Raw genomic sequence first — 13,961 nt, 5'->3', positions numbered from 1 at the left:
TCTCTAGTGCAAAACCCAATCAGGGGTGCAGGGGAGGGGTGGTGGCAGGGCGGGACAGGTGCCCAGGAGCTGGGTTGATTCCCAGGCTGGAACTGGTGCCATTCCCCAGAGACGGGCAGTGGGGAGAGGAGGAGGGGCAGCAGAGAGGGCTCCCAACCCTTCCCACCAGCAGAACCTGAACAGAAACAGAGCAGCAGGGGAGCAGGGCCGGCCAGCCGCAGAGCTGCCGCGGCGGACAGCCGGGCCTCAGCTCGCCCCCAGCACTCAGCGCCCGCTCACTCGAAGGTCTCCCACTGCTTCCTGAGCTGCTCCACTGAGCCGGGGGCTGGGGCCGGGCTCACATCTTGCCTGGTTTTCCGTAACAAATCCTCAAAGGGGTCTCTGGCCTCTCGTGGAGCAGATGGCTGCAGTGCTGGCGCCAGGCCCTGGGGGGCTCTGGAAGGAAGGAGCGGGGCGTCCCCAGGCCTTAGCGCCAGCCCTTGCTTGGCCTCGGCAGCCCGGGCACTTGAGCGGGCCAGGGGCAATGTTCGGATCCTTGAAGGGGCGACTGCTGGGGGACCCAGGGGCTGCAGGGAGTGGGCACCCATGGGCATCTGGCCAAAGAGGTTGGGCATGGAGAGGGCAGACAGATTGGGCTGAGATCTCTGTGGGGCACAGAAGCCAGAACTGGACAGCAGGAGGCTGGGGGCAAAAGCGGGCCCCAGGGAAGCAGGAGGGGCCCCAAAAGGCCCAGCTGGTGTGGAGACCAGGGGCATGGCAGGCAGTGTCGCTGGCACAGATGGGACAAAGGGGTTGAGTGATGGCTGTGGAAATGGGGTGGGGGTCCCCATGGGGGGGAAGCTAAACTGGGGAGTAAATGGGGTGGCTACATTTGGGGCTGTAGGACCTGGTGAAAGGGTACTGCCTGACCAGGCTGTGCTAAGTGGGTCCAGGAGGGCCAGCAGGGCATCACTGTCTGTGCCCGCAGCCCCCGGGGCCAGGCTGAGTGGCTGGAGCAGTTCGGTGGGGTCTTGGGGGGCAGCACTGGGTTGGAGCGCAGGGATCGCGGCTGAGCCCAGGGCAGCCCGCCTTTCCCACTCCGCCTGCAGCCGCTCTGAGGAGAAGTCGCCGAGGGCAGTGCCGGCAGCCTGGAGCTTGGCCGGGCGGGCAGTGGGGGGCGGGGGCACGATGCCCAGCTCCGGGGTCTTCCTGCCCTGGGGCCGGGGGATGGTGATGCTGCCCAGAGTCGGGGTGGGCGCCTCCTCCTTGTCGGTGGGGTTCAGGATGCCGTCCCGGTTCTGGAGCCTGCTGGGCAGGGCCGGGGATTTCCCAAGCAGGGCCGAGGGCCTCTCGGGGGAGGTGGCAGGAGGCTTGCTGGGGACGGCCATGTCATCCTGGCCCAGGCTCCAGAGCTTGTTGTGTGGGTGGGCGAGCTTCAAGACTCCTGGCATCCCACGGCTCCTCTCACTCCTGCCCAGGTCCAGCCTCTGTTAGAGGGAACGAGGGAGGCAATGACCACAGGCTGACCTGGGACAGACTGGCAGGCAGCACGTGCCCCTCCCCCTCCGCCCTCCTGTGTGCCAGGTGGACACTGGGACTGTGGTCCAGGGAGTGTAGCTGACTAGCCCCTGGGACCCAGAGCAGTTGGGGGCTCGGCCCAGGTCAGCGGCAGAAAGCAAGCCCAGGTCTGTCTGCACTCGAGGCCGGGATTCTCTCACTGGGTGGCACAAAGGGCCTCCAGAGAAAGCTGTCTTTGCACACCAGCGCTGCCAAGTAGTTTTAGGAAAAGAACTCCACCTACTGACCCTCTACTGGGGTGGTCCATTTTACTTTTCAAAGCGTGCGGGCACTTTCAACCACCCATTAGCCCAAGAGGACAAGTGAGGCTCGGGGCCTGGGTGAAGGCACACTGGCTGGGAAGGAAATAGGAGGGCTGGGCTCAAGTCCCAGCTCTGCCACCTATAGGGCCCACGACCTGGGTGTCACATCCCTTTTCCTGGCCTGAGCTCCCTCGTGGACAGCCTGGGAATAGCAATTCCCTGCAGAGGGGCAAGCGTGAATCATCAGATACGTGGGAGCTTTGTGAATTCCACACTGTGACCCAAGGACAGCAGAGTCAGCAGCCCCCAGTCACAAGTGAGGAAACCGAGGCACAGAGAGGAGGTGTGCCTGACTGAAAGTCACAAGGAAGATCAGGGTCACACGCTAATATCCAGAGCCCAGGAACTTTGATTCACAGGCTCTCCAAGGAGCCTTGGTGGGGTTGGGATAATTAATCCCAGTTCCACCAGGGGTCATAGCCCTGCCCACCTCTGATGCATAAACAGAAGTGGGGGGGCAGATTCCATCAGGCTCCAGCATCTTCTCCAGTGATCCCTGTGAGGGGGGGTCTGGCCATTGGCCGGCCTGGCAGGATTTGCAGTCAGAGTGACTCTGAGTGTTGGCTGAGGACCTCAGAAAAGTCGCTGTTTCTCCCTTGGTGTCTTTTACAGTCACATGGGGAAATCTACCTCATGTGCAGAAAGTGCCCCCAGCCGGCACCGCCCCCGCCCCCCCAGCATACCTGATAGTCAAAGGTCCCTGGCTGCTCCCTCAGGTCTTTGGGGGGCCGAAGGTCCTCCAAGCTTTTGGCCTGGCCCAGCGGCTGCAGTGGGACCTCCATGTCGAGGCTGCTGAAGACATCCTCCAGGAGGTCGATGCTGGCAGCCCGGTCGGGCGGAGCTGGGGTGGGGGCCACGGGCTCCCGCGCTCGCTGTTCAGGGCTCTCTGCCTCGTCTCCCGCGCTGTCTGACTCCTTGAGTGTCCGATACGGCTGCGGCCTGGGAGGAGGCAGAGCAGGCTGGATTCTCCTACTCAGAGCCTCCCCGGGAGGAGCAAGCAGCCCTCACCCTGAGAACTTCCAGGCCTCAGGGAGCACACCCGGGAGCCTTGGGAGAGGAGAGCTGTCCTGGGTCCCTGAGAGTGTATAGGCGTCTGGGCAGCGGCACTCTGACAGACCTGGACTGAACGTGGCTTCTGTTCGCTCAGGGACCTTGGGCAAGTTGCTTTGGCTCTAGCTTGCACTGGGGGGCCCACTTAGTTTTCTCCAAACCACAGGACCCACCGTAGAACTGGCTAGTGGGCTCACACGCCATTCACACAAGGCGTGAGGAACAGGACACGTCTGGAGAGGGAACAGGCAGGAAGACTCAATCCTGAGCCCACTGTCTGCACTCCCACCCCTGCAGCAGATCCTGGGAACAGCTCGTGGGAACTGAGCTGGGAGAACTCTCCCCAGGGAGCTGCCCAGTGCACCCCAGGATCCTCAGTGGGGAACCATCTGGGCCTCAGCCTGTGCAGACCTCGGTTCCAGCCCTGGTGCCCTCTCTGCCTGTGGGACCTTGGGCAAGTCACTTAACCTCTCTCAGCCTCAGATGCTCCCCCATTCCAGAGTGCACTCCCTTGCAGCTGGTGGTGGAGACTACATGAGCAAATACAGTGCCTGGTGCCCAGCAGGCATGCTGAGGCTGTTAACAGCATTCATGCACCAAAACCTTGCAGCCAACCCAGGTGCAGGTGACACAGGGTGCCTCTTGCTATCCTTTCTCACAAGCCTGAGCCCCGGGGTACCTGGAGAATGGTGCCCAGACCTCTAGTGGAGCCCGGGCCAGAGCAGCATCCCACCTCCTTCAACCATGAGGCTCTGGCTCCTGGGTCAGGCAGAAACTGCCCACGGCTCTGGTAAAGTGGGGGAAGGGTGCCACCTGCTGGTCCTGGAGCCCCACTTGCATGAACCTGGGCAGGGGACAGTCGGCAGAGGGAAGGGGCTCAACTAACAGCCCTGACTCTTGGCAAGGACTGCATCAGACTGTACTAACTCCCTGACGCAACACAGGCAGCCTATGAAATAGGACTCACACCCCCCACTTTATAGATGAGGAAACTGAAGCTCAGAGAGGCTAAGTAATGGAACGTATGTCACACAGCACCTGGCAAGAGGTGGAAATGGAAGCCAAGTATGAGAGACTTCTAAAGTCCCTCACTTGTTCTGGCTAAGCCATCTGACCAAGCTCCTTTAACCAAGTTTGAACACAGTGAAGGAGATTAAGAAAAGCCAGTGTGCTTCGTAGTTAAGGAAGTAGAGTTCTTTAGAAGGAACCCATTTTGCTTTGAGTTAAGATGGCCACTTCCCTTTTAAGCACACACAAAAGCCTATGCTTTTCATAGATCATGGCTCAGGAAGTGAGCATTATTTTAAATAATTAAGGCATCAGTTAATTTAAAAAGAACGTGACCTGCTGGACTCCGTGGTGGGAGAGTCCTTGGACATTACCTGTGTGGGTGCCTTTACCTGCAAGGTGATTTTAAGTTGATACATGGATGAACATTTCTTATTCCAGTGATGCTATCTTTACTTTAATTAATAATAGAAATAACATATATTAAGCCTACGATATCATGAATATTATTGCTTAGGACAAGGCTTCTCTTCTAGTTTTAAAGAGTAAGATTCACTGTACAGACCAGGTGGCATTCCAAGCTTGGGCAACACTGGCTTAGGCCACTGCTCTAGGTGAGGACATCAGGAGGAGACTGACTTGCCCGTGGTCACAGGTGAGCTGGTGGCAGAAAGGGCCAGAACCCTCCTCCCCTGGCGGTGGGGGCAGTGACAGGAACAGAGCTGTTGGGTTTATCAGGTGCCCTAAGGAACTCACAGGCCCAGCCTCGGGGGAGGGACTGGGAGCGGGGAGATGGTGAAGGGGGCTGGGAGGGGGAAGGTAGGGGAAGAGTCCTTCTATAATCTGGCTGTAACGGTTTACTCCCCGAAGGGTTGCTGTGTGTGTTCAGCAGTGGGCAGTTCCCTTCCCCTAGAGGCTTCCATTAAAAACACCATGCAAACAAATACACACAAAACCAAAGCTGTCCCTTTGCTCAATCCCAGCTCTGAAAAGCCTGTGCATGGAGAGGCAAGAATTGGCAAAGAAAGGGCAGCCACCAAAGCCCAATTCCAAGGGTGGCTGGATCGTGGTGAACCTTCTTTTTCTCTTTCTTTCTTTATTGCAATTTGTAATTAGAAGAAGGCTTAGGCTATAAATAATAAGGATAAAAATTATCTTAAAGTCAGGCAGGTCAGTAAAACCTTTGGATATGCCAGCATTAATATATACATTCCTCATCGGTAACGTTGTTTGAAAACTTAAAATCTGACGCTCCATCTCCATGGCTTTCCAAGATGTGCTGAGATAAAGGAAGACTCGGGCAGCAACAACCAGGCCAACTGTAGCTGAAACCGCAGCCACCAATTCCATTAACAGTCAAGGGCATTTTCCCCAAAGGAATGAGACCCATGCTCCTGTCTCACACCTCTAGAGCCCAGTCACTCTTGTCACCTCACCCCATGGTTACAGCCCCCATGGGGCTGGCAGAATGACACCCTGAGAGGAGGCGCACAGAGGGGGCGTCCGTCCTGCAAGCTGGCACCGTAAGGCAGCAGCCCCAGACCCCCTCCCCACACACAAGCGCAAGCTGGCCACCCCCAGCCCTCCAAGTGGCCCTGGAGAGTCACCAAGCCGAGCTCAGGGAAATGGAAGAAGGAAGGAGAGACCATTCAAAGGGAGCGGAGAAGAAAAAGCTTTCGGTGAAGCCAGAGCTCGGGCCCTCTTCCCGCTGGCATTCATCGTCAGAGGAGTCTTCGGAGAGGAAGACAGCATAGTGTCGCAAGGGCTTTACGAGGCTGGGGCGGAGGAAGACAAGAGAGAAAACAGTTAGGAGGCACCTCGGGACTCCACGTGGCGGGGTGGGAAGGAGGCCTGAGGCTCAGCACCTGACCCTGGCCTCCCTCTGCCGGCCGGGGAGGAGGCTGCCTGGAGAAGGCCCGACGGGCCCCACAGTGAGGAAGCTGGTCCCAAACAGAAAAGAAACTGTGGGTTTGCCACCTGTGTCAAGAGCCTTAAATGCATCTATGACCTTGTGATTCCACTTGCATTTAGATAACTCCAATGTAGCAACAAATTATGCACAAAGATGTTCATTACTGCTATGTTTATAGAACATGAGACAACCTAAATTTCCGCAGTAGGAATCTGGTGAGGTGAATTATGGTATGGTTGGCTGAAGAGTATCCTCCCATTAACTATAATGTATATAAAGAAAAATCTACAAGTCAGGATGCAGACTTGCAGTTATACTGCATTCTCTCTCATCTGCTTATGGAAAAATGCACAGAAAAAAGACTGGAAAGGTATGTGTCTAAATGTCCACAAAAGCTAGGGGACCCATGTCCCCTGCATTGGAGAAGCCACTGCAGTGAGAAGCCCATGCACCACAACGAAGAGTAGCCCCCGCTCGCCGCAACCAGGGAAAGCCCACGCACAGCAACGAAGACCCAAAGCAGCCCCCCCGAAAAAATAAATAAATAAATTTAAAAAGCTAGTGGATTATGGATTTTTTCCCCTCTGCCAAATTTTATTTTTGTGTCTTCTCCATTTTCTCCAATGTGCATATCTACTTCAATAATCAGGAAAAAATAAAAAATAAAAAAGCTAAAGAAGAAAGTGAGCCATGTGGAAGAGGACTCGCGAGAAGGCCCTTTTCTGATTAGCGGCCGCTCTCTGGAGTCTCCCTCAGATGCCTCTTCAGAGAGTCTTTTTCATCTGTGATGTGGAAATTAAATATTCATTGTTATAAAAAATACATCTCCCTTGTCAGCCACCTGTGAGCTCTACCTCTATAAACACAAACACATACACAGCCCAGAGAAACTCCACGCCGGCTTTTATGAATTATACACTGACCAGGGCCCGTGAGAGGTGTGTGCTCGGGAGACGGGAGCTGGACCCCGCAGCCCTTGGTTCAAATCCCGGCTCCATGGCTGCTGCTCCGGCACGTGGCTGGGGAGCAGGCAGCCCACACCTCTGCCCTGTACAGCGGGCTGGACGCACACCGAGGATCCCAGGGGCAATGGTGAACTTTGGGGAGGTGGGTGGGGTAGGAGACGCAGGGGTACCTGATGGGGGGCTATCTCCTCTCCCCTCCACCCTCAGCCAGAGCAGTCTCCTTTCTTTGCCTTATATGACGCAATTCCTTTCCGGTTTCATTTCAGGAAGAGGAAACATGTCCAAAAAAGTGCATGGGAACCAGGGCCGGAGGGTAAGTGAGGGACAGCAACTATCCCTGGGGGGATTGGGAGAGTGGATTGTGATCGGCTGCTGCTATGATCCACCATCACCAGTCATAAGCCAGTTGTTACCCAAATATATGCTGCCCTTTTGAAAGTGGAACCAAAGCTGGCGCCCAGGGCTGTGAGTTCCCCAGCACTGTCACACCTGAACCCTTCATTTCCTCGCATTGTCCCTGGAAGTTAGCCAGCCAAAGACTTTTGTCCTCTTACTGAAGGGGAGGTTGAGGCTCAGAGAGGGGAAGCCACTTGCCCGGGGCTGCACAGGGAGGTCACAGTGCTCCTCTCCTCTCCCAGGCTGCCTTGCTGGGTGTCAGGGACAAGACGCATCTCAGCCTGTCCTGGACTGGTGGAAGCGTGGCCTAGGAGGCTCATTCTCCTCTGAACTCAGGAGAGACGGTGGGAAGGTCTGACCTGCAGAAATGTGCCCTGGCCAGCACAGGGGCTAGGCTGCTCAGTTCCTGCCTCATCCACTGGGACATAAAACAAGGCCCAGCAGGAGGGCCACTTTCCACATGGCCACTGGAATCCTGTTCTGAATCACAGCCCTGACCTCATCACTCTCCCGCTTCACACCTGCAAACCCGCTGCTCTGAACTGCGATTTCATGCGGTGGGCAAAATGTCAGCAATACTAATGTTTAGGTGTGTCTGGAATGACTTACTCGTCTGTTTTAAAAGTTTGGGGGACCTGCTCTCACTCGCCAGCAACTGGACTGTCCTCCCGAGCAGGGGGGCAGGCACCCTGCCTCAGGCTGCATTCTGGGGAGCTCATGGAACACACTGGGTGGGTGGGGTGAGGGACGCCAAGTCCAAGCTCCAAGAAGGGAAGACACCGTGCTTTGCGCCTGGCCCTGCCCACCGCTGCGTTCCTTCCCTGCCACCTCCTGCCACCTGCCCTTGTCTTTGCCTGGTGCACTGATTGCCCTTGGCCTGCAAGACTCAGCTCAAACCGCACTCTACAAAGCTTTCCTGGAGCTCCCAGCAGAGTTTTCTCCCTAGACAGAGCTGGCTTCTCCTTGGGCTGTGTGGTTTAGCACTTCGTTAATACAGTTGAACCTCTTGCAATTCTATTTCTGAGTGGAGGTCCTCAAGGGCAGGGGCCCTGGCACATTCTTCTTTCTCTCCCCACCCATGGCACAGCGTTAGTGCAGAGGAAAGTTTGCTAAGGGAATGAGCGGAAGCCAGCGTACTGGAGAGACTAGGCCCCGTACACACCCGCTTCACCCCTCTTCTGGATCCCCGCCAGGCACATGCCCCTTTTCTCAGCTCGTGGCTGCAGTATAAGAGGGTCCCCTCTCTGGTGTGGAGAAAAGGGAACCCTCCTACACTGTTGGTGGGAATGTAAATTGGTGCAGCCATTATGGAGAATGTTATGGAGGTTCCTTAAAAAACTAGAGTTGTCATGTGATCCTGCAATCCCACTCCTGGGCATATATCCAGAGAAAACTCTAATGTGAAAGGACACATGCACCCCAATGTTCATAGCAGCACTATTCACAATAGCCCAAGACATGGAAGCAACCTAAATGTCCATCGATAAATGAATGGATAAAGAAGATGTGATACATATATACAATGGAATATTACTCAGCTATACGAAGGAATGAAATAATGCCATTTGCAGCAACATGGATGGACCTAGAGATTATCGTACTAAGTGAAGTAAATCAGACAGAGAAAGACAAATATCACATGATATCACTTATACGTGGAACCTAAAATATGATACAAATGAACTTACTTACAAAACAGAAACAGACTCACAGACATAGAAAAACTTATGGTTACCAAAGGGGAAGGGGGGGTATAAATCAGGAGTTTGGGATCAGCAGATACAAACGACTACATATAAAACAGATAAACAACAAGGTCCTACTGTACAGCACAGGGAACTATATTTAATATCTTGTAATAAACCATAATGGAAAAGAACATGAAAAAGAATATAGACCTGTAGAACGGGACCACGTTTGGGGGTGAGCGTGTTAGGTATATTGGGGCAGGTGAGAGTCTCAGAAAAATGCTTAAAATAATATCCACAAGTAGGCACTGTGCCACGGGCTTTACATAGGTTATTTCTATCTCTCTCCCCAGCAAGAAGCAGAGAGGCGTCGCTGTACAGATTTTACAGAGGATGAGACTGCCATTAGTCCATCCATCCACCTGTCCGTCTGTTCATCCATGCACCCAACCGAGAGGCACCTCCCGCATGCTTGTAGTGAGCAGACCCAGTCCTAGCTGAACACTTCATGAAGAGGAGAGGTGTGAAGAGGAGAGGTATGACCAAGCCACCCAGCCAGGAAGTGATGAGCAGGGATTCCAGTCCAGGGCCCTCTCGTTCCTGTCCTCTGGGCTGGAGGTAGATGTGTATGAGGGGGACCCACACCTCTGCTTGGGTCAAATTGAAAGAGGCTCTGGGTGGCCCTCAAATCCATCTTGAACGCCTTTCCAACACCCATTCAAGCACAGCCCCCTCCTCTGGCTTTGACAAGTAAGCAGAGAGCACAGCTTGGCACGTTAGCTGAATGCTAGGAATGTCTGGATTCACACAAGAGCAAAGAGCCTTTGTGCTCAGGCTCAGCTCAGGCTGCTGCACCTCCCGTCACTTTCAAAATCCAGTGCCTCCCACACGTGAGATCACGGAGGGCGCTTGGGGGTGTGGTGGGGGGAGACAGGGAGCCTCACTTTACAGTTCACCATTTTCCTCTCCAGCCAGCTCTTCTGGCCAGGCCAGGCTGGTCGGGCAGTCTTGACTTCAAGAAGAGGTCCAGGGTGTCTCCTGGATACACCATCTGTCTCTGAAGAGTGACGGAACACCCAGATGAGAACTCTGCCATGTGGTTTGATCAGAGTTTCTTCAGGTCCAGGCTTTGGACCACATGGATAAGGATGATGACACTTGCAGTATTTACAAGTGTTGGGCTAAACGCTGTCCGTACAGTTTCTGATTAATTACTCATCACATCCTCATTTTTCAGATAAAGCAGCCAAGGCTCAGAGAGGGGGAGTCACTTGCCCAGTGTCACACAGAAGTTAAGGGTAGAGCACGGAATCCAGATATGCCTAACTCTGGACCACTCTGCGATCCTGCCTCTTCAGTTCTGTGGACCTGAAACGGTGAAATAAGGGGTAGGGTGTTTCCCCTTCCGCTTTTGATAAAAGGTGAGATTTCAAAATAAACTTATTTAAATTCAGCTGCTCATGTTCTCCCATGAAACATACAGTCAGATATTTGTCAGAGATAAAGGATGAACCGTCGAATATGTCCAGGTTTAAATTTTTTATTACTTAAGGCAGAATATGAAGAAAGAAAAGCGCGTACCTCTTCCCTCATTAACCCAATTCAGCTACTACCCTGCAGTCTGCCACCCACCACTTGCCTGGATTTTATTATACACAAAGAGCTGTCTGTGAAAAGGCAGGTCATGGCGAACTTGGCTACCCAGCAAGGACTGCCGGAGACTCAGCGAGAAAGAAAGGCCCGCTGTCCATCACGTTCAGACCCCATCACCTCCCACGGCGGCTTCCGCCTCTGCCCACCTCATCTCGGCACGGAGTTCCCATGCAGATGACTCCCCGAACCCTTTCTAATGTTTGGTTTAACGTGTCGCCGGCTAGCGCGCGTGTGTGACAGTGGTGACAGGCGCGGCTGTTCCTTTTTAAATACCATGTCAGAGACACGGCGTCAGGAAGCGGGGACGTGCTCTGTGGCTCTCTGCCGTGCCGGGATCGCACAGGCTTATTTTTTAATGAGGAAGATCTGCATCTCGAGAGTTTTTTTCATGTGTCACATCGCGTGGACAAATCAGCAGCACGTCACGCTGGCCCAAAATGAAATGCTGACAAATGTAGATATTTCAAATTTAATTGACATTTAAATGTACTTGAGATAAAGAAGGGGAAAAAGTCAGCAAGGACTTGGTCTCCAGAGGTAACGAGGGGAGCTGGTGATCATTTTTTAAAGGATCATTTCACTCCTGCACAAAGGATCTTTACTTTTAAATGTCTTGGCCGCTCTGGCATTCCTTGATTACGAGGCTCCTGTGGGGCTGACAGGCAGGGACAGGCCCCTGGACGAGGCCCGTCTGTCCAGCCTTCCACCAGTCCCCACGTGCCAGCCAGACAACCTCAGGAAAGTCATTGTACCTCCCTGAACCTCAGTTTCTTAGCTGCAAAATGGGGATTATATAGCCCTCCAGTGTGTCTTACCACAAAAGTTGAATGAAAATATTCGTAAAGGGCTTTGCACAGTGCCCAGCGCATGTTCAGTTACTACCCAGATGCCACACTCACCTGCCAACAAATAAATTCTGGGCCTCTTCACCCTGAGCAGAGTCTCCCCTAGGTGTTCAAGGACAAATAGGGTGGCCCCTGCTTTCAAAGACGTTCCCGGTCAAAGTCACCGGTCCCCAGCTGGGCATGTCACAGCACATCAGAATGATCTGAGAGTGCCCCCCGCCTAGAGACGCCGCCATGCCTCACCTCCAGCACCATTACACAGGGCCGACACTCTAGAGCACACCTTAGCACGTGCACGGGTTAAAAACAGAGAAAAAGCCTCTGAAGCAAGTCAGAGGGGTCTCTGGGGGAAACAAGCTTGGTGCAGGACCCACGGGGGACGCTCCAGAACTTGCACTGGAGCTATTCCCTGTGTGGCCTGGGGCCAGGCTGGGACTGTTCCCAGGGAGGAAGGGCTGATGACAGATACGGGAAGCTGTTGGACATGGGATCTTTGTACTCAGCAGTATGTGAGTATCTACTTCAGAACAGTAATGAGAGACTCACTGCTGTAATGAGTCGTGACCACCAATGAGAAGGCGTCTTCCTGTCACATGGACTGGTCCAGAGGGGACGGGCGAGTATGAGGCCAGGTCCTGCCCACCCTGTTAGGGACTTGCTCGGCCACAGTGCAGTGGTGGGCGTGCCTGGCTCAGGGGCTGCTGGACAAGCCTCCATTTGGGAGGTGACATGAGGCTTTTAATCTGAGTCCAGTAGAGGCCGCACAATGGCCCGGAGGTGTCTCTGTGGAGGAGGGGGCACAGGGGCTTGAGGCTGGGGTGGGGTTTCAAGAGAAGAGGCAGGCAGGGTTGGCAGGCACCAGCTGGAGGAGGGCCTCCCTGCAGCGTGAGGGCTGAAGGCCATGTGCGAGGTCAGGGGATGATGGGGGGCTCAGCTGCCCTGATCTCCATCTCTTGGATTGGTGGTGCCCTTTGTCTTTGCAACCTTTGTTCATCCATCCATTTATTTATCAACCCGTCTCTGTCCGTCTGTCTATCTTCCTTCCTTCCTTCCTTCCTTCCTTCCTTCCACAGAGATCACTAGTGCCGACTTCCCCTGTCCACACCCACGCCCAGCAGGCTGAGAAGCCTTTCCCAGGTGCTGGGTGGACACTCACGTAGGCGCAGAGCTCCGGCTTCACTTTCCCACCCTTCATGCCCTTTGCTGGAGGGAAGACGGGGAAGGGGACACCTTGGGGGCGCCTGCCCTACCTGGAAGAGCAATTGTGTAGATTGTGAGGAACAACTGCCCCTCGCCCCGAGGACAGTCTCTGCCTGCTGAGAGCCCAAGTCTTTTCTAGGGACCGTGGCAGCAGCTGGTGGGGGGCGGCTGGTGAGAAAGCAGTGGACATGGACGTGGGACCCAGCAGACCCTGGCATCTGTGCTGGACCCAGGGCAGGTCACGGCACCTGTCAGAGCCTTGGTTTCCCCGTGGCTGAATGGGCTAACAGTGCCTTCACTCTGAAGACTTTTGGGGAGCAGGGGAGGTTCACCAAGATGACATACATCGAAGGACCGGGCCTGAAACAGGCACTTGGGAAATGGTGACGTGAAATCTGGAACGGGGAGGGTGCTTGTTGGGGTGGCGAAGCCTTTCGGAGGAGAAGGAGCTCAGTGACACCTTGAGGATGGGGCACCTCTTCTGAGGGCTTCCTAAAGGCTTGGCTTTTCAGCTGGAACTAACTCGCCCTACTGTGACAGCTCCTGGGAGAGTCCCTCCTTCCAAGCAGCGGGCAGAAGTGGTGGTGACGAGGGCGTCCTGGGTTTTCCTGGGCTGTCGCACATCCCCGGAGGCTCTGCGGCAGCTCCCGCTTTTCCAGTCTGAGCTCAGGCTCCGTGCCTGGCCTCTGGCTTGGCTTTGTCTCTGGGGCCCAAACCCCACAGTTGGAGAGAGGAGGGGCCCCGAGTCAGGTCAGGAGCCTCTCACCTTGCTAACTGGGTCTGCGCCCTTCTGCTTGGTGTCCTGGCCGCTTGCCAGGGGGTAGTGCCCAGACAGCTGCCCCTACCCCCTGGGGCTCAGGGTCCAGCTGGCATCTTGGAGATTTGCTCCCGGGGCTGATCACAGTCTCTGGCTCTTAGAGGTCCAGGCTGGGCAGGTGCTGGTAGCTTCAGATTCACGTCCTGATCACACCTGGCTCATAGTAGGTGCTCTTTCCATCCTTGCGGTTGTTAACTGATACCCTCCCCCATCTCCAGGACGCTGGGCTGTAAGCTGCCCTCAGTGGTTCCTTTGTTCACTCATTCAGTAAATATCCCTGAGCAGAGCTGGGCCAGGCTCTGGTCGGGGACTTGAAGAGTCAAAGCTGAAGGTCACACAACCCTGCCCTGCTCATAGGCTACCGGGGTGTGCAAGTGTGTGTGGGTGCGTGCGGTTGACGTACAACATGGCAGGTCACGGCTATACCAGAGGTCCCAGGCATGGTGACCTTGGGAGGAGGGAGCGTGCAGCTCGTGGGGGAGGTGTTGGGGGGAGTGTCAGATTGGTGAGGCCGCAGCACTCACTGCTGCTGAGGATGCTAGTGTGGCTCCTGTGGGCAGTTTCCCAA

At 54.9% G+C, this 13,961-nt stretch overlaps 1 protein-coding gene across 4 annotated transcripts in view; it reads right to left on the bottom strand.

Moving 5' to 3' along the window:
* Positions 1 to 275: 275 nt before the first annotated feature.
* DENND1A (DENN domain containing 1A) overlaps positions 276 to 13,961 on the bottom strand; it is a gene marked incomplete at both ends in the record, with an annotated part of 539,637 nt that continues 525,951 nt past the window's right edge. For 2 of the 4 annotated variants that reach the window (XM_079705783.1, XM_079705782.1), the window contains 3 exons: positions 276 to 1,466; positions 2,543 to 2,798; positions 5,564 to 5,692. In XM_079705783.1, coding sequence (XP_079561909.1) covers positions 276 to 1,466; positions 2,543 to 2,798; positions 5,564 to 5,692 — 1,576 coding nt within the window. The remainder of the gene's footprint in view (positions 1,467 to 2,542; positions 2,799 to 5,563; positions 5,693 to 13,961) is intronic. The other 2 variants (XM_079705784.1, XM_079705785.1) reach the window with 1 other exon arrangement.

The sequence above is a fragment of the Hyperoodon ampullatus genome (assembly GCF_949752795.1).
Source record: "Hyperoodon ampullatus genome assembly, chromosome: 6".
Taxonomy (NCBI): Eukaryota; Metazoa; Chordata; class Mammalia; order Artiodactyla; family Ziphiidae; genus Hyperoodon; species Hyperoodon ampullatus.
The sequence above is the reverse complement of the archived record's forward strand: the minus strand, read 5'-3'. Positions and strand labels throughout refer to the sequence as shown.